A 19,115-nucleotide genomic window follows, 5' to 3' on the forward strand; every position below is an offset into this window, starting at 1 on the left:
CGTACATAATTATATAAATATGATTTAATTAAATATATTTCAGAGATCACATCAAAGATGATCAAATTAATGTCAACAGGAATTAGACGAGTTTTATAGAGAAGCAAATGTTTTTATAATATTCAGATTAAAATATGGTGAGAAATATAAGTATAGTTTTCATATAGAATAAAAGCAACAGAGAAATTCAATACTGTGAATTAAATACAGAGAACTCTATGACAGAGGATGACACTGTGATTTCAAAATAAATTATTTTATATTATTTGATACTGTGATGTATATTAACAGCCACTTTTCATGATGAAAACTATCTAAAACATGTCATTTTTGCATATTAAATGAATTATTTTGAATGAACAAAGACTTTAACTTCATATACACATCACTCCATTTATATTTCTTTAAGATCCCGGCACAGGACGATACAGAGAATGAAGACATCTGCTGCCAACGATTCACATCAACTTCTCCTGTTATTTTCTTCTGAACAGGCACATTTGGGGCAACCTTCTTTGACCGACAGGACCGGGTTCATGTGTGCACAGAACAGGTCGGGTACTGACACTTGGAGGCCCTCAGAGGCAAGTGAGAAAAAATAAAACGAAGGAATTCATGAAAATTAGAGAAAACACTTTAGAAAAAGCATCACAAGGTTTAATTTTTCCTCACTTGCCTCTCAGGGCCTCTGTACAGCACCATTTTGCATCTTAGCATCACAACAGGTGTTTTGTTTTGGCCCCTCGTCCACTGTTTCGCCTCAGTTTTGGCCCTCCAAGGCGAAAACGTTTAAGAGCAGTGATGAACCTGAGAAACGTCTTGTAGCGACAGATACTGTGTCATCAAGTGTTACTTTATTGGACTGCATATTTACCTTGGCATCGCTGAAGTCAAAGCTGTCCTGTCTGACAGATTCAGCTCTTCTTAAAGTCAGAACCACAAAGACATCCCACATGTTCAACTAAATTCAGATTCATTAGAAAAAGACAAAACATTAAACGTCTCTGCACGACACAAACTCAAAGCCAAAACGCTGCCTCGACGTTTTTCTACAGACACTTTATGAAACCAGAACGTGACGACATTTGAATTTTTTCTCTCTGCGATCATCTATGTCCATCTGTAACCAATTTTTATTCTCATTAGGTGTAATTCAACCGTTATATACACACATTTTTCACCAGTTTCAGTGCCGCTTTCACCGTTTGTAATCAGATGTGATCATCTCCTCGCCTGTGAGATAATACAAAATAAATTACAAATCTGTTTCCAGGCATGCACACTCACACCTCACTCATTAAAATCAACTTGTACTAATTTCACATCGGTTGTTTTTATAATCCTTTTTCACTTTAATGAACACCAACTGTAGTTTTAAACAAAACAAAAAAAAAAAAAGAAAAGAAAGAAACAAAACAAAAAGAAAAGAAAAGAAAAAAAACAACAACAAATGTTCCGGGTGGGGGAAAGAGTCTCGACAACGGGTTGGATGACTCGGTCGGTATGTTTTCAAAAACCACATCAAATTGTAAATTCTATATAGATATACTCGTTCAACAAGTCTGCATAATCTGTCACATTAGATACATTTGACGTTATGTGGAAGTCACCTATTATCACCACTTCAGTGTTAAATATTTACTGCAAACCAGTCGACCAATTTAAGGCTTCCGAGTTTGACAGCGGAGACGCGTCGATCTGTCGCGGTCCACAAAGTCCGGACTCTCAACCGTATCAAGAGGCGTTTCCTGATGTTACTTCAGAATGAAAAGGCCCCGAAAAAGTAGTGTTGTGATCCTTTTTTTTGTTTTCTCTCTCTCTCTCTTTCTCTCTCTCCTCAGAATATAAGATTATCTCAACATTTAAATAAATCACTGCATCTGATGTCTTATAAAACACGCCAATATCTTCATTTCATTGAGGGTGGCAGAGAAAGAAACGGGGGAGTTTAAATATGTTGATGATTCAAACTATACAAACTCTGATGGGACAGAGCTCGGGGGGTTCTGGGGGGAGGTGCGGTGGAAACAGGTAACCATGAACTTTTCCATTTAATTCTTTTAAAAAGGAACATCGTCCGCAAGAAAAACCAAAAAAAAAAAAAAAAAAAAAAAATGCTTGCATTATACAGTTTACAATGTAGTACCATGCTAGCGCTGCTCGCCTCGTCCTAACCGTTTATTAGCAATGGAGAATCAGTGCTGTTGGAAACTACAACACACACTACTGTTATTAACCCCATTCTGCCCAGGGGCCTTCTGCTTTCACCCAATCACAACGCCCGAGAGAGAAGGAGGTGGGAGGAGGTGTGAACACAAACTGAGAGGAGGAGGAGGGGGGGTGTTAATCAAAATAACAAATAATTTGTTTGTACAGAAAACAAACAGAAGTAAACAAAGCAGCAAATGCAGAAAGTCACACTTCATGCATTCAAAATGAGTGACAGCGGGGGGGAAAGAAACGGGGGAGGACGGGGGAGGAAAGGGGGTTCACAGTTTTCTCAGCTACGACGCGGAGATGGATGAGGGTGTGCATACGGGGCAGGTGATGCAGAGTGCGTTAGCAGGGTTAGCGATCGTTACGAGGGACGTGGTGTTTCTGAGACCGGTCTGATAACGTTACTCGTCGACTGTCGTGCGCTCGCGGACAGAATGGGGGTAAAACTACATTCCTGGTCTGACTAAAATGGATTTTGCTTCGTTAACGTAGAAAGAGTCTCTTTGTGTTTCCAACACTTTGTTAAATTCTTGGCTTTGCCGTCTTGTTTCAAACAGTTTCTTTAGAGAAATGAAGCCTGCTGTAAGTACGCTCTGGTCTCCCGCTCTGGTCTGTGTTGAGGGGGGGCCGAGGCAGCTATGATGCTGGGAGGTCCGCGCTGGAGGGAGGGGGGGAGGGGGCTGGAGGAGGCGGCATGGGCGGCGGCTCAGACGGGGGGCGCTTTGCGCTGCAGTAGATACTGTTGGATGTCGTCTGCGTCGCGCTTCAGCCAGGCGGCGTTGAGGAGGATGTTCTCGCAGCACTGCTGCACCGTGCGCTCAGCCGCCGGCGCCGGGTGACTCTCAAAGAAACTCTGCAGGGACAGAAACACCAAGACGGACCCGTTTCAGAGAGGGTGGCGATCTCCCACAGTGTAATGACAGAGACAGAGACCTTTTTTAAAAATGGAAATTTGAGCAGCTCCATCTTCTGATGAAGTTTATAACTGAAAAACATCTAAAACACAGGTGTTGCTGGTCATGTTAATAATACTCTAAAGGCAGATACCAGATTATTATACACACAGATAATCTCTCAAATTAGGTTTAAAGTCTCCTGGAAGTTGAATGATGAAGGCAAATGTGACATGACTGCAACATACAAGCAGCCTGTTGTGTTCTTCTGCTCTCACCTCATGTTTCCTTCCAATCTACAACATCAACAATGCTTTTTATTTGTTAGTTGTGATATTTGTGGTATGTAGGTGTGTAGTAGGTGTGCAGAAACATGCGACTGATGAGATGCTGAGTCGCTGTGTTTCCTGAATGAGTGAGTAGGCGCTTATTACTACTGAGAGTCTGCAGTGAGGTCATTCTGCCCCCAAGTGGTGAGAAAAGAGTATTGCAAAATAAGTGCCAAAGATATTAAGATAAAATGAAATGTATTTTTGAATCGGCCAAATATTCTAGAAACTCTCAAACAACGAATTAAACCGCAGAGTAGAGACAGCGATGGAGAGAAGTTCAGTGGAGCTCTCACCTTCACTTCAGCAGCCATTTTGTCGATAGCAAATCCATCAACTGTGAGCTGCAGAGAGAAGTGAACAAGAAACGTGAGCAAACAAAAGCAAACAGACACTGAAGTTAATCTCCAACACACAAATCAGAACCTGAATGATCAACAGAATAAAAGTGTTGTGGCGGTGCATTAATTATCCACATTAAGACACGTCCTCGTGATTCTGTGTGAGAGGCAGAAGCAGCAGCAGTTTTGGTTTCTACCTTGATGAGCCGTGATATGAGGAAGCCGCCCTGGTAGCGGTTGTAAAGCTCCTCCCAGTTGTCCTTGACAAACTTCCAGGCGGCTTTCCGGCCTTGTTTACTGCTTCCCGCCACGCCCCCGATTACTGACACCGTGTCCTGGGGACGAACCTCTTCCTGTCGGGGAGAAGAACCAGAGAGAGGTGAGCTGAGGTGAGGACGGATCAGCATCTCGCAGGCAGGAGAGAAATCTGTCCCGTCGAACAACCTGGACCCTGAACCAAAAAGCTGAAACTCCATCTCTGCTGATGATTATTTCATGGACATTTAACTTACTGAATTTTTAATAAATTAACAAAAACTGGGTCTGATTTTCCTCTCAACGCATCATTACAAGCATGCTGCTTAAAAATACACAAGCTTTCATCACCCGCAGGAACAACATCAACACTTGACAACGTGCAGTAAACGTGTACCGAGAGGGCGAAGTTGAGGACTTTCTGGATGAGGTCGGGGGCGGAGATGGCGCCCAGAACTCGCTCGATACGGTTCTTCTCCTCCTGCATGTCGGCTTGTTTGTGCAGCTGAAAGACAAGAGTGACACAAACAAACAGAAAGACGAGAAGACAATAAATCAACAAATGTGGCAGAATAAATTTGTATCTTCAGATTAACACAATTCGTTAGTGTAACTGCACCTGATGGTCTTTGTGTCAGTCTCACATGCTGGCTGCAGTCTTACCTTCAACATGGTGTCCAATGTGGCACTGTCTCCATGCTTCAGCACTGTTAAATACACCTGGAAATAAAACAAGTACAATAAGAGTTAGATAGATACAGTACGAGGACAACTTGGGATGTGACAAGAGGTAAAGACGTGTGTCACAGTACACTGATGTTTGTTAATCGTCACACTGAATCGGTGCACTGGATGTATCAGATATATGTCACATATAGGCCAATAAACACACAGTAGCACAAGAGACTGTATTAAATATGAATGTAGCCTCTTTAACTCCACCCACAGGTTTCAGAGGAGCCATTAGTCTCGTTTCCACCAAAGTACTTTCTGTAAAATACCTTTTAACACGTATGTAACCTGTAATTAATATACTTAAACCCTCGATCTATGGCTATAGAGTGCAAAACCATTTTTTGTACCAGGAAACATGTAAACATGTTTATATCTGCTGTAACGTTGGGCCTTATGGGGATTTACTCTCTTTTGGAGCCGACCTCAAGTGGCCATTAGAGGAACTGCAGTTTTTGGTACTTCAGCGTAAGTAACACTTTGATTTAAAGTTAAAAACTATTTCAATGCCAAGAAAAACAAACTGGGCTACAGAGGCCGGACCAAACAATAAACATTGTATTACAGTTAGAAGAAAAAGAGATGGTTTGAGTTCACAAAGTCACACAGAATAATATTATCTTGGTTTTAATGGCTGTTTGAGAATCTGTTCCAGCAAAATGGCTGCACGAAACACTCGTGATCACGGGCTGTGTTTCATCTTACGTACCGGGCTTCTGAGGTCTGCAAGCAGGACCTGTTTTCCTTCCACGTGGTCCCTGAATCTCCGCCGGGCCTCCTCCAGTGTGGGTTTGTGTCCCGCCTTTCCCAGCTTCCCCAGAACCAGACCTCTCAACAGGGCGTCCAGGTGACCTGCAGGACGAAACATCACACTCAAGTTATCATCTTTCTGTCGACAGAGACTGCACAGTGATCTTCAAGAGGACGATCAGGTCAGTCAGGAGTCCTGACAGCTCGATCACACGTCTGTGCAGAATTACACATGATCACAGGCTAAAAAAAGAAATCGACTGTCAACTTGACATATCTTAAATGTTAGTAAAGACGATATTCATCTGCTTTGGTCTAAATAAGAAAATCTGACAGTTCCTTTCTGTCCAGCTCCTCCTCACCTTCCCCTGGTTTGCTGTCCCAGCCGAGCTCCAGGCCGACAGGGGTGAACAGGTCCCGGATGAACTCCTGGATCTCCTCGTGGAAGTCGGTGTGTGACAGCAGCGAGGACAACACTCCCAGGTTGCAGCTGAGGTCGCTCCACACAGTGTAGTTGGGCTCGTTGACAAACGCCTCCATCAGCTTCAGAACCTCCACCGTGCTGATCATCCCTGCGCGAGACTGCAGCCACAAAACAAAGTTCAGAAAGACTTTCACTGATTCTGATTCTGTACAACAAATAAAGACCTGCACAATAAAAGCATCATTCAGGGTAGAGGAGTTTTTAGGTTGAAGATTTGCTGCACCAAGCTGCCTCTCTAGAGGTCTGATGGCCCACGCTCACCTGGAGCACAACACACAGCCAGAAACCACATGTTAAGAGTCTGAAGGCAACGGTCATGGTGTTGAGTTAACCTTATATACCTGACCAGTCTCTGCTCATCTCACATCGAGTAATCAATCCATAAAATAACCCATAATGAGTCGGATGTCCATCTTGCCGACATGACTACAGAAGATAACAGCTTTCAGAGGTCCAGTGTGAAGGATTCGGTCGTATCTGATCATAAACAGATGATTTGATTGGTTGATTTGTTGTTGGCACATTAAACTGAGAGTCCTCTTCAGTCCTCACATGGCTGTTCACTGGTCGATGATGAAGAGCAGCGCTCAACATGAAAATATAACAGGATGGAAACGTTTGTGCGAATGTGTTATTACTCAGCAGAGAGTTGTTGTTTGGTCTTCTGTTGTTTTAGTTTTAACTTCAACACCTCCACCTGACCTCCACCTGACCTCCACACCAAGACAGTTATGATGTTACTTGATGTGTCAGACTTTTCATTGACACACAGGAATTTTTTGTTACACCAGAATCCAAAACATCTAAAGTCACCAAATCTGATAGCTGACTAATAAATCACAAGTTGCCTGCAAACTTACCCTGCACCACTGTGGCCTTTACTAGTCATGATGCTGTTCCTGAGCTGTCGACTAACAGCCAGAACATTTTTTGGAGAATATCATGATGTCACAGTGCATCTAACCTTTGACCTTTCAAATTTCATATCTTCATCATTTCATCCTATCAGACATTTGTTTGTCAAATTTTATTGTGATTATTGTATGAAATTTTGAGTTATTGCCTCTTGTGAGGTCACAGTGACCTCGACCTCTGACCTTTGGCCACCAAATACTAATCAGTTCATCCTTAAGACCGAGTGAACGTTTGGACCATATTTGCAGAAATTCCCTCAAGAAGTTCACAAGAACGGGACAAACGGATGATCCGAAGACATACTGCATAAACAGGAAATGTTTGTTTTATTGCCCAGTAACAGCAGGGCTGTGTGTGTGTGTGTGTGTGTGTGTGTGTGTGCGTGCGTGTGCGTGCTGTGTTCACCAGGGAGAAGAGGTCGTTCTGCAGGCCCAGTCGGTCCACAGGCTGCAGGCTGAGGTCTCGGACGCCCGGCAGCAGACTCTCCAACATGGACGAGCTGTACTGGATGCGGTAGAAGCCCACGGTGCCGGGGTTGATCTGTAAACAGCAGGGACACAACTGGGTCAGACTGTGGGAAAAAAATGCAGTTTTACCATTTTTACCTCTCAGACTGAGTGCTTTTATTCAGCCTGGCTTAAAGTGAGTGAGACAGCATCATACTAATGCTAATGCTCGAGGGTTTAGTCAACAATGGGCTTGTTGTGGTGGCACAATTCCCCCAAACACGGGTAATTCTGACTTTTAACTGAGCAAACATTATGAGAGAGAAGCTTCCACTTCCACATGTCCTTGTTGCAGCAGATCTGCAGCTCTGAACTGTCTCCGGCTCATTATTTAGTTGGTAACAGGAGTATTGAACAAGTGGAGCAGCGGGGATTCAAAGCATTATTTATAGATATCAGCTGTGAAAGCCAATCCACTTTCAGTCCGTGTTTACTTCCGTCTTCAGTCAAACAGCCACATCATCAACCGCTGCATTAATTTGCGAGTTACACTCAGGAGAGATCAAACAAGTTCATTCACGTTGGACCAACTGTACACTAGAGGATGTCTGAGTGAGTCTGTGATGAACTCATCCTCTGCTGCTCTTCCTCCCAGCTGATAACCAGGAACTTCTGGCTGTGAACTTTATTTGAACCTCGATGTTTCAGTTATTTCATAAAAGGAGGACGGACTGAGTCATCGTTCCTTATGACTCACTCATTGATGTTCCCCTGCAGTCAAAACTGAGTTTGGCTTCTTGTTCCTGCCGTTAAATGTTTGATCTTCGCTGTGTAGAACGATGAATGTGCAGAGTTTGACACACATTGTACATTTTCTCTGAGGCGAGCCTGATTTCTGACATCACAAATATTTTAGAAAAAAATCCTGCACACATACACTGAATGGACTTTACAGGGAAGCATGAGACACCTGCTTTAGTTAAACTAGTTCAGATGTTTGTTTCAACTGATCCAACCACTGAAGTAGTAACCACAACATCACCAGACTCCCTAAACAAATCGTCTGATTTTGAGAGTTGTTGAGTGAGGAGAAACTTCATAAACGTTGTAAATTGATATAATCACCTTAGATAAAGTGAAGGTAAACTGAAACGCAGTGAGCTCACCTTGACCCACTGGTCGGGACTGACGCCGCTCAGAGTGATGGTGGTCTCGGGTCTGTCCAGCAGAACCTTGAGCTTGGAGCATTTAGGGTCCTCGCTGGTACAAATACTAACGGGGACCATCCAGCTGGGACAATCCTCACCTGTCCAACAGACGAGTCAAGGAGCCAATGAGAAGTTCCCACAGCATCAAATCTGTCTCTGCTGTTCACTACACGTTCACCAGCACTCACCGTTATGTGGTCCGCTGGCACAGAACTTCTTCTGAGAGAGCTTGAGGACGCGGTCGTCACCTTGCTGTAAATAATAACATCATGGTCAGAGAGGGACTAAGACTCAACACTACAGGAGTCACTCTCCTGACGCACATTTCCATCAGCCTGTTTTTATGCGCATTTTGAAGTATCTCATTAGAAAAGGTTGATGGAAACGGTAACATTTGTAGAAAAGCTCCTCGATTTTGCTAAAAACGCTTTTATATTTGTTTGATATGAGCTTTTTCACACCTTTTAAAAAAAACAACAATATTTAACTGACATGACTGATCAGCTTTTTGAAGTCAGAGGAGGCAAAGAGGAAGGGGAAGAAGAAGAAAGAAAAGAAGGGAGAAGAAGAAGAAGAAGAAGAAGAAAGAAGAGGACAGAGGAAGAAGACAGAGGAGGAGGATTAGAAGTAGAAAGAAAGGAGGGAAAAGAAAAGGGAACAGCAGAAGAAGAAGAGGAAGAAGAAGAGGGAGGAGAAGAAGAAGAAGTAGTAGAGGAAGAAGAAGAAGAAGTAGAAGAAGAAGAAGTAGAAGTAGAAATAGAGGAAGAGGAAGAGGAAGAGGAAGAAGAAGAAGAGGAAGAAGAGGGAGGAGAAGAAGAAGAAGTAGAGGAAGAAGTAGAAGTAGAGGAAGAAGTAGAAGTAGAAGAAGAGGAAGAGGAAGAGGAAGAGGAAGAGGAAGTAGAAGTAGAGGAAGAGGAAGAGGAAGAAGAAGAAGAAGAAGAAGAAGAAGAAGAAGAGGAAGAAGAAGAAGAAGAAGAGGAAGAAGAGGAAGAAGAAGAAGAAGATATTTCCGCAATTGAGGTCTCCTGAATATTAATACCATTACTAGCTGACATAAATTGTAATTAAAACCCAATTAATCAATTAAAGCTCACCTGTTCCTGGTCCACTACTATGATTGGGAAGCCCATCTGCTTGGTCCACGAGCCCATCACCGCAGCGATGGGTTTCCCACTGGCCTGTTCCAGACAGTCCCATAGATCCTCTGTGGAGGACAGATGAGAGTCGGACTGTTAGGAAGTATCTGTGAAATTGATTCTCACAGCTGTTTCGTCCAGGTAACTCTCTCCTGTTCTTACCTGTCGACGCATTTTTATGTTGAAACTTCAAAAGATAGGCGTTCATTCCTTTCCTAAAGTCCTATGAAAGAAGAGCAAGAGTCAAAACTTAATGAACAAAACTTACAAATGGAAACTTTACTGCGCTGCGAGCAACTCGAGTGTCACACAACCAACCTCGTCTCCTATGTAGTTGTGCAACATGCGGATCACAGATGCTCCTTTGCTGTAGGAGATGGCGTCAAAGATTTCATCGACCTCTGATGGATGGCCCACGTTCACCTGGAGCACAACACACAGCCAGAAACCACATGTTAGGAGTCTGATGGCACCTGTCATGGTGTTGACTTAACCTGATCATATACCTCTGCTCATCTCCTATCAAGTAATCAATCGACAAAATAACCCATAATGAGTCCGATGTCCATTTTGCCGACATGACTACACGACACAGAAGCTTTCAGTTTCATGCAGTGAACCCCTCCACAGCTCACCTCTATGGGATGGCTGCTGTCCAGTGCGTCCAGGTCCAGAGCGCGAGTGTAGTCAGCCGAGACAAACTGGGTCCAGATGTCGTACTCTGGGAAGCAGTGGTCCACACACAGATACTCGATCCAGGACGCAAATCCTTCATTAAGCCACAGATGGGTCCACCATTCCTGCACGCACACACACACACATACACACTCTTTTCAGTCAGTAACATAGTTTTTTTTTTTTTTATCCACACATATGTAAAAACTATCTGAGGTCATTTTCAGTTAAAAAAACAGCTGATGGAGAGTTATGGCTGGTTACCATAGTGACCAAGTTCCCGAACCACTGGTGGGCGAGTTCGTGTCCGACCACCAGCGCCACCCACTGCCTGGAGGACGAGCAGGAGTTCTTCGGGTCGATCAGCAGTGCCGTCTCCCTGGAAAACAGCAGAAACTGAGGAGTGAGACGCGCAGACGGCTGAAGGTCGACACTTCCTGTCAACACCAGCAGGTTCTCTCCATCAGCCATCCGGAGGCCACGACAGCTGCTGAGCTGCTTATTAACAACAACCTGCGTGCAGGTGGCTGTAACCTGCTGCTGTACGCTGATCACATCCAGACAACCACAAAGCAACCAGAAAGTCATCAGTGCTGTCGGACAAAATAACTCATGATAACTGATTATTCGGTGTTCACAGGCTGTTAATTGTGATGCGTTACCAATCAGACACCTTTCTTTAAATCTGCCCCAGTCAATCATCGGCCTGGCCAATAATCAGTCCACCCCTGATAAACACACACATCCACGTTTGTTGCCCCGTAAATGTGAGTTCATCAATTCAGAATTGTTTCCCTTCAATGCAAATTTTCCAAACCCTGCCACAGGGGCAGTGATGTGGTTGATGTAATTTTTCCACTTAGTTAAAAATATCTTCATGTCTTCGAGTTAACAGCGACTGAAGCTTACCTGTAGGTAACAAGGCCCCAGTTTTCCATGGCACCTGAGGGGGAAGAAAAGTACGTGGTTCACTTTTTTACAATTTTCAGTTGAAATGTCTCAAATTACTGAAATGTAACATTACAACTCACCAGCAGCAAAATCCGCAATCGCTATGAGATCAATTTTAGGCAAAGGATAAGGAACACTGAAGTAATCGTTGTAGAAAGGTAAGGTCTTAGTCGCAACCTGCGAAAAGGGAAACAAAAGATCAGAATATGTAGCAAAATATAAAAACACAAATGCTGCTTTCTGTGCATTTATCTTCCTCTTCAGTCGAACATGTGGTGAATCCACTGTTGTGTGTCAGTGTCGGCTTTTTGTGTCAGGAAATGTCCAAGTGTTGCAACAACGTTCTCACCTCCAGTGCAAACTTCCCTTGTTCTGCCTTCCCGACGGGTGTGTAGACGCGTACCGTTATACCGTCTGATGATTGGCTCTCCACGTAGTCATATTCACCGATGACAAAAGCTACAAGGTATGTGGACATGGTGGGCGTGGTGGCAAACTTCACTTCCACGAGATTCTCATCCTCTGGATATGGCTTTCGATCAATGACATTCTGGAAACAGTTTACCGACAATAAAACCATCAATCTTTTATCACCGATGCACAAAGTATCCACTGAACAGCTTCTGTTCTCATGCACGGTCAAACTACATGCAGGATTGTGCTGCACTGGTCTTTAAAGGTCACAGCAGACTTGCTGAGAAAATAAATTTCAGCAGGTATGTGGACACCAAAGGTCAAAGAGCTGGACCGGCATCAATCTGTGCAGGGCTCAGTCCTGCTGGCTACACTGATCGTTCTGTTCACTTCAGCCCAGAGCGTGACATCATCACTCTTCTCTTATACTTTAAATTATAACTTATATCTAATTAGTCCTTCTCGTGTCTGTCTGGACTCAAAAACTGCTACAACAGGATACAAGACTGACAGACTGCATTAATGCATCGATGCATTAAGCCATCAGATACACCCAAATTTAGCTTAATCATCACCACCCAGATGAACTGCGTTGGCCTGGAGGGGTGTAGCTGTTAGGAATAATCTAAGCCAGATGATGTTTCTGACGCAATTTAGCTGCAAACGCCTTCAGTTGAAAATCACCAAAGTGAGAGTAAAAAAAACACACGACCTGCTTCTGTCTTCTAATGACAAACCTCACAGTACGTGTACAGTAGTTACGACTCACATGTAGTTAAACATAACAGCAGCCAGAGGGACGACATGCAGTGACTGTCTGACCCCTGTTACGTAAGACGTGAAGCGAAAAGAGAGGGAAGAGAAAGGAGCACACACACACACACACACACACACACACACACACACACACACAAGAGAAACCTGGCAGCTGAAAGTGACTCAGGCAGTCTGTGGGTCTGGAGCTTCTCAGAGGGAGGAGTGAACACATGACACGTACCATATTTGACAAGGCTACTCGGTCCTTGGGAACTATCAGAGCGATGTCAAAGGTGGCTTTGATGGCTGGCTCATCCCAACAGGGGAAAGCTCTGCGAGCATCCGTGGCCTGCAGGGGGACGGACAGAGAAAACACACACACTGAGACCCTGTGTGTTCGACCCAGATGAGACCGGACGGTTGCAGCAGCACATACAACACTTTTAAATCACAGAGGAATATTAAATAGGAACTTTGAAGTGACAACTTTAGTGTAAAGAATGAGCCAAACAGAAGAGCCGACAGTATTAAGTGCAGCTCGTCTGTCACTCGTCTCAGCCAGCTGAGAAACACCACGAATATATTAAATATAAAAGATCCAGTCGGAGCGGTGCTTCCAACAGGTAAAGAGTCACACAGCTGGCTGATATTCAATAATGTGAAACAAAAGTCAGTAATGATCACGATATTCGATAACATCCATTATTGGTCGATGGGGTGGCGTTTATAGAGACCTAAAGTCTGGTATTGTCTCCTTTATTTTCCCTTTCAGAAGTCAAAGTGACAGAGCGTCAGTTTGCTGTGTGAGCAGCTCCACACTCCTTCCCTTTGTTACCGGAGCAGCGGCGTCACCGTCCACCATTGTTATCTCTGCCAGGTAAGCTGGTTTTCAAAGCCGAGTCACTGAATGCATCAGATTTAGCTGTAGTGTTTGTAGCGTTTGTAGCGTTTCCTTTAAATAAATCGCCCAGAGCCAACGATTTTATCCACCGACGCAGGCGCAGATACTTTTGTGCAGTTGGTGTCTGAAGCAGCAACCGTTACAGGCTTTCTCACCACAGGTGTCCACCAGCTGGTGCTGCTGGTGACCGGTCACTCCAAGTCATCACAGCCTCTACTGGTGTTCATTTGACTTTGACGGAGCGTCACAATCTGTTTCCTTTCTGCTTGGAGCTGTTGTTTTTTGGAGACTTGGTTTGTTCCAACGTTTAATTTGAGGCTGCAGCAACTAAACAGAACTTGCGGAGGGGAAGTTTCTTTATAAGATTACTTCACTTTTTATCAAAAGGCTAAATGTATCCAGTTTCACATGATGTTACTGTAGCTGTCCCTGTCAGGAGGGCTGCCCAATGAGTCCAAATATCAGCTGCATGTTTTGTACAAAAGAAAAAATATCTGCCAAATGAATCACAATATGATTTTTGTTTGAATGTTGTTCACTTTAGTTATTTATTTTCTTTAGGTGAGGCTTTTATTTTAGTTGCTTCTTGAAACTTAAATCTTTATATTGTTCTGACTTGTGTCATGACAGAAACGTGCTGATCGTCGGATCTTTCTGGATCCTCTGATGTTAACGGGCCACCTCTGACAATTCTTGGTTATTTCCCAAAAACAGCTTCACACAGCGACTAACACGTGTGTAAGTATGAACTTGCCCTGTATGGAGGGATGTTGTTGTGTCCAGTGTTGTTGTGTCAGGATTTAAAACTCACTGGTCCCTCATGCTGACAGGTCTCAGCAGGCGTACGTGCCACTTCACCAGAAACATCTTTATAAAGGGCGTATGTTCTAGTTCTGATAGTACGTTAGATTAAATGGCCATAATATCGGCGTAGATAATCAAAGTGTCAATAAATCCACTGTGCACAGGCCCAGTACACAGCAGGAGTACGTCCTAACAGATGCAGGTCCTGGTGAAAGCCCTCTCCTCAGCGTCCGGATGAGACCAACCTGGTTTTGGTTTAAACTTTCCCAGAAACACGAGTCACATTTTCAAAACTTATGCAAAAACAGACTGAAATTAGAGACGTTGCTTCATCTGTAGGACAATTCTGGATCACCAACAACAGTCACATGATCATCACAACCTCCGATGTTGCAACACAGGCAAGTAGCAGGTTAAGCAATACGCTCAACTTTCCAAAACATCCCATTCCCCCCTGAGGCCACCCACTTACCTCAAACTGTGTGACAGCAGCGTAACGGACCTCCCCACCAGAGGTTGTATATTTACTTCTATAGAATCCTTTCATTTTGTCGTTCAGCTCCCCGACAAAGTCTATCTTCAACACGCCAGAGCCTGGGGAGGCGTGAAAAGAGAGGGTTGCACTGATCATTCAGCCACGACCGAAGAGCAAAATCTGTTATTCTTCTACGGCAACAATCACAGAGCAGCGACGAGTCCCGTCTTACCTTTCTGTAGAGTGCTAGGAAATGACAGGGTGACTTTCTCATCCTCGTTTTGATAGTTGAATCCTGTAGCATTAATTTCTAAAAAGGGACAAACAGCAGAGGATTACCACAGTTTGCAATATTACCATTCATATTGTTGATGAGGAAAGATCAAACGCCATACGCACAAGCTACATTTTGACTTATGATAATGTTATTCATAAAAGAGAAAAGGCTGACGGTGTCTGACCCTCACCTTCTCCTCCCTGTGGCACGAAGGACGCTGTGATGATGTCGATGTCAGCACAGTTCATCACAATCTGATTTGTGGCTTGTGTAACCTGTAAATATTGACATAAAACAGCAGAACTTATACTTTGATAATCTCTCGTGTGCCGTTCTATCAACTACTAATCTTTGAAGGAAACATGAGGTTGAACAAAAGTGTAACTCTGCACCGAAACCATCACTAGACATCGAGTATGGAAAGAAGCCAGAGCTTTGTTTGTGTTTGGTTTGCCTGGTGCAAATTCAAGACCGAGACGTGGATCAGATGGCTGAGACGGGACTGAATCTGCGTACTGAGGGGTAAACCTACACAGGCTGAAGGGCAAAACTAGTCTCAGATAAAAGAACCGGAGGCGTAAAGAAACACCGAGAAAGTGATGCAAATAAGGGAGGGAAGGCAGACGGACGACAGTGAGTGTGGCTGCCTAACTTATCGAGGGTGAAACACAGTGGCACACTTGGACGTCATGCAGTTTTCAAAGAGGCCGTAATAGTGACATTCACGGTTTGTGGCACTGCTGGTTGGACGCTGCTGCTGTTGGAGACACTCGGAGGCTAACACAGTGGCGGAGAGGCAGTAATTATGAAACATGCCAGGGAAATGGCAAAGTGCCACAGTGCTTGAGTTTCTTCCGGCCTATTGTATTTTACAGAGGCTTTGTATAGACCGCAGGTAAACAGGGTATTACTAAACCACACAGCGGTGGAGAGTTTTCAGCTCTCAGCAAACATTAAAAATGTTTCAGGAGGACTCAGCCTGCTGCTCAAATGAGGACCTGCAATTTCCACCAGCGAACATTTAAATGATTAACACACTGACACAAAGTTTGAATATATTCAAAACTGGTGTGAATGTTTTATGAATATGCTTCAATAGTTTTTTTTCCCCCAGCATAATAATACATGATGGGCTGCAACCGACAAATACTGTTATTTTCCTGGTGAACTGATGAATCACAAAGCATTTCAAAAGTTGTGAGTTTTGAGAAAAGCTCATCACAATTTCCTTGAGTCTCCAAAGACTCTTCATTTACTGTCATAAGAGACAAAGAAAAGCAGTAAATGCTCACATTTAAGATTAAATATATTAAATTATACTAATTAAAATGTCCCACAGTTTAATTATAAAGCTCTTCTGTGTGTTAGACTCATTTCCTCACTAGTCCGTCTTTACAGGCCCACTTTAGTTACACACTGTTCTCACTCTGACTTTACAACTCGTACATTGATCAGTTTATAGAAAACCTGGATAGTAATTGTGCAGTCAGACGCTCAGTGGTGGAGACGTTTAAGTCATGTGACCGTGACGTCGTCTGTTTGTAGCTAACATTAGCTTTTTACTGCTACACATTTAATTTACGCTTCGAACATCACAGAGTGGAGTTCATCTGTGGAGATTATCTGGATGAACAGAACCTGGACGGATCAGAAACAAAAGCTTGTTTTCGCCGACGTTCAAAAATCCCATTGGCTTTTTGTCGCCAACTTCCGGGTTAGCCTGCAAAAATACGTCACCATGCCAACTGATAATGTCTGAGTGTCAATAAATCAATTCAATCCATCAACAGTCGTGATAAGCTGGTGTTTGAAGTCGTTCTGCCAGCTGTCCAAATGTGAGGATCTACCGCTTGTTTTCGTTTTATATGAATCTACGTATATCTTCAGGTTCAGGACTGTAAAACGTTGTATTTCTTTTACAACCATCGACTTTATATTTGTACTGTCTGACTCATGTCCTACGGGGTCTGTGTTATCTCACCATTTTGAATATATTGCTATAACTTTATGTTTCCCATTAGAGAGAGGTGACACACAGCATAATGATTTAGTCTGTCTCGCTCGCCCTGATAAAAGCTGGTGACTGTTTACAACCAGGCACAGGTGTCAGGGCACTCAGCTGACAGGTGTCTGTGCCCTCACAACGAAGGCAAAGTGAGCTGGTGCTTGTTTTATGCGTTAGTTACACAGTAACTACCATCTACACCCACTTCAGCTGCAAGCAGCAGGAAACCCAACTGACTCACTAACCTATTAAAACCACCAATGTGCCCTAAAGTCTGGTTAAAGACTGAGTTTAGCTTTAACTAGAGCTACTCTGAGAATACACTCATGCAGATCCACTCGCTCACATGTCGTTTAACCGTCAGGACACTTTTAAAATGTTCATAAAACGTGTAACTTCACTAGTTGAACTCATGGAGGGAGGCAGAGGGTGGGAGGGGGCGACATGATGTTGCCATGATTTAGCAAACACTAGTGAGCGTTAGCTAGCGGCTAGTTAACAACTTCAGTGGCGGTAATCAATATCCGATTAACTGATAGTGACTTATAGTAACCCACTGTTGTTACAAGAGGTTTACGCCGCTGGCACACAACAACCTGCTCTCGAAACACAGTAAACGCACTGACGAGCGCCGTTAGCATGCTAACGTCCACGGAATGAGACGGCGGCTAAGCTAACATGAGAGTGCAAGTCTGCCGCTGTCTCCTGGACAGTTGTGCTAGCTCGCTCCAATTAGCTCGCGGCTAACGTCAGTCACAGAAATGTCCGGTCGTTATTTCTCCATTCGCGGCTCCCCTTCGGCCAGCGTGAGCCCGTCAGAGGCGGTTAGCAAGTTAGCAGCCGCCAGCTAGCGTTAACGTTAGCTAGCTAACACCTGCCAGCAGCGTCAGCTAGGTTAACGACTGCCGGGCTAGTGGCTAACAGTTTGCGGTTAATAGTCGGAACACAGCAAATTAGCTAGCTACTGGTAACGTTAGCTGGTCAGATTACATAACGAGATCCCCGCCATGCACAGACAAATCCATCCGTGTATGTAGGCAGGCGCTCCGGCACACGTACCTCCACCAGCGCCTCCAGCTTGCCTTCGAAAGTGAAGTCGATCAGGTCGGGCTTCAGACATAAGCCGTAGTTGACGGGGTAAACGTCAGTTGGTAACCGTACGAAGGGCCTCCTTTCGGGCATGGTTCCTGTATTTTGGCCGGCTGCGCTAACGAAGACGGTGCTGTGTGTGACTCCAGTTATCGCTCTGAGTTTTATTAGTGCGGCGCTGACCAGAACGGGCCTCGGCGGGGAGGATGGACAGCAGGTAGTGAGTCTGTGTACGAGTGACAGCGGAACCCTGCGGCCCAACAGCAGCAACATCAACTGAACCCCTCTGAGCACTGCCAGCTACAGTCCTCTCCTCGCAGACAGCCCAAACAACTCAAGTTAAGCAGCGTCGAAATACAGACACGCGACGTCATCACGCTCCGGCGTACGTGCCTAACGTGAGTGTGCATCGTGGTGCACGGAGAGGTGATCAACCTCTAATGCAGACTGAACACTGTCTATGTTTTAATGTGTTATTTATTTATTTTACCATCTTATATGATTTATTTTCTTTTGTTCTATATGTTTTAACGTGTTTACCTTTTATTTTGTTTTCTCAAATCCAGCACATGTCCAGTTGTGTTCCTGTTGTTGCTGTTGTTTGTATTTATCTTGTTCAATAAAGCGAATAATAATAATAATAATAATTGTGTGTACATGGCTTAACAACAGCTGGAGTAAATTGTGTATTGAGTGAAGTTAAAGGGGCATTGTTTTCAAAAAGAAATTCAAACTCTGAATTTTAATATTTACAGTATTAATGACGTAATAATACAAACTCAGGAATACGTATTTTTTCCATCAGTGAATAAACAAGCTGTTCTCAGAGGGAAATAAGGTCCCAGAACACTGTTTGAAGCTAGAAAGGTGGCAGGGTCCGCCACATATAAACAAAGTAGAACAGGATGAAACGGTGTTATCCTTTAAGGTCAGTTTGTTTCTTCAGTCATGAACACAAAGATAGTTTGTTTATGTAGTTTGTTTAGGCAGAAAAAAATCATACTTCAGTCATAATAAAGTACAGTTATTGTGTGACAATACAAATGATACAAAAATGTACCT

General features: G+C 43.8%; 1 protein-coding gene across 1 annotated transcript; it reads right to left on the reverse strand.

The window, feature by feature from the left end:
* Positions 1-377: 377 nt before the first annotated feature.
* npepps (aminopeptidase puromycin sensitive) lies at positions 378-18,395 on the reverse strand. Its single transcript, XM_084371656.1, has 23 exons — positions 18,024-18,395; positions 15,150-15,234; positions 14,915-14,992; positions 14,680-14,801; positions 12,744-12,851; positions 11,682-11,882; positions 11,413-11,509; positions 11,291-11,324; positions 10,646-10,760; positions 10,342-10,506; positions 10,025-10,129; positions 9,869-9,929; positions 9,665-9,774; positions 8,759-8,822; positions 8,529-8,668; positions 7,322-7,456; positions 5,880-6,099; positions 5,477-5,619; positions 4,699-4,755; positions 4,433-4,540; positions 3,978-4,133; positions 3,736-3,783; positions 378-3,070 (listed from the first exon to the last, which is right to left on the reverse strand). The coding sequence occupies exons 1-23, from the start codon at positions 18,324-18,326 to the stop codon at positions 2,924-2,926; spliced, it is 2,802 nt and encodes a 933-aa protein (XP_084227782.1). The 5' UTR covers positions 18,327-18,395; the 3' UTR covers positions 378-2,923.
* Between the last annotated feature and the right edge of the window lie 720 nt (positions 18,396-19,115).

The sequence above is a fragment of the Pagrus pagrus genome, assembly GCF_965226575.1.
Source record: "Pagrus pagrus genome assembly, chromosome: 2".
Lineage (NCBI taxonomy): Eukaryota > Metazoa > Chordata > Actinopteri > Spariformes > Sparidae > Pagrus > Pagrus pagrus.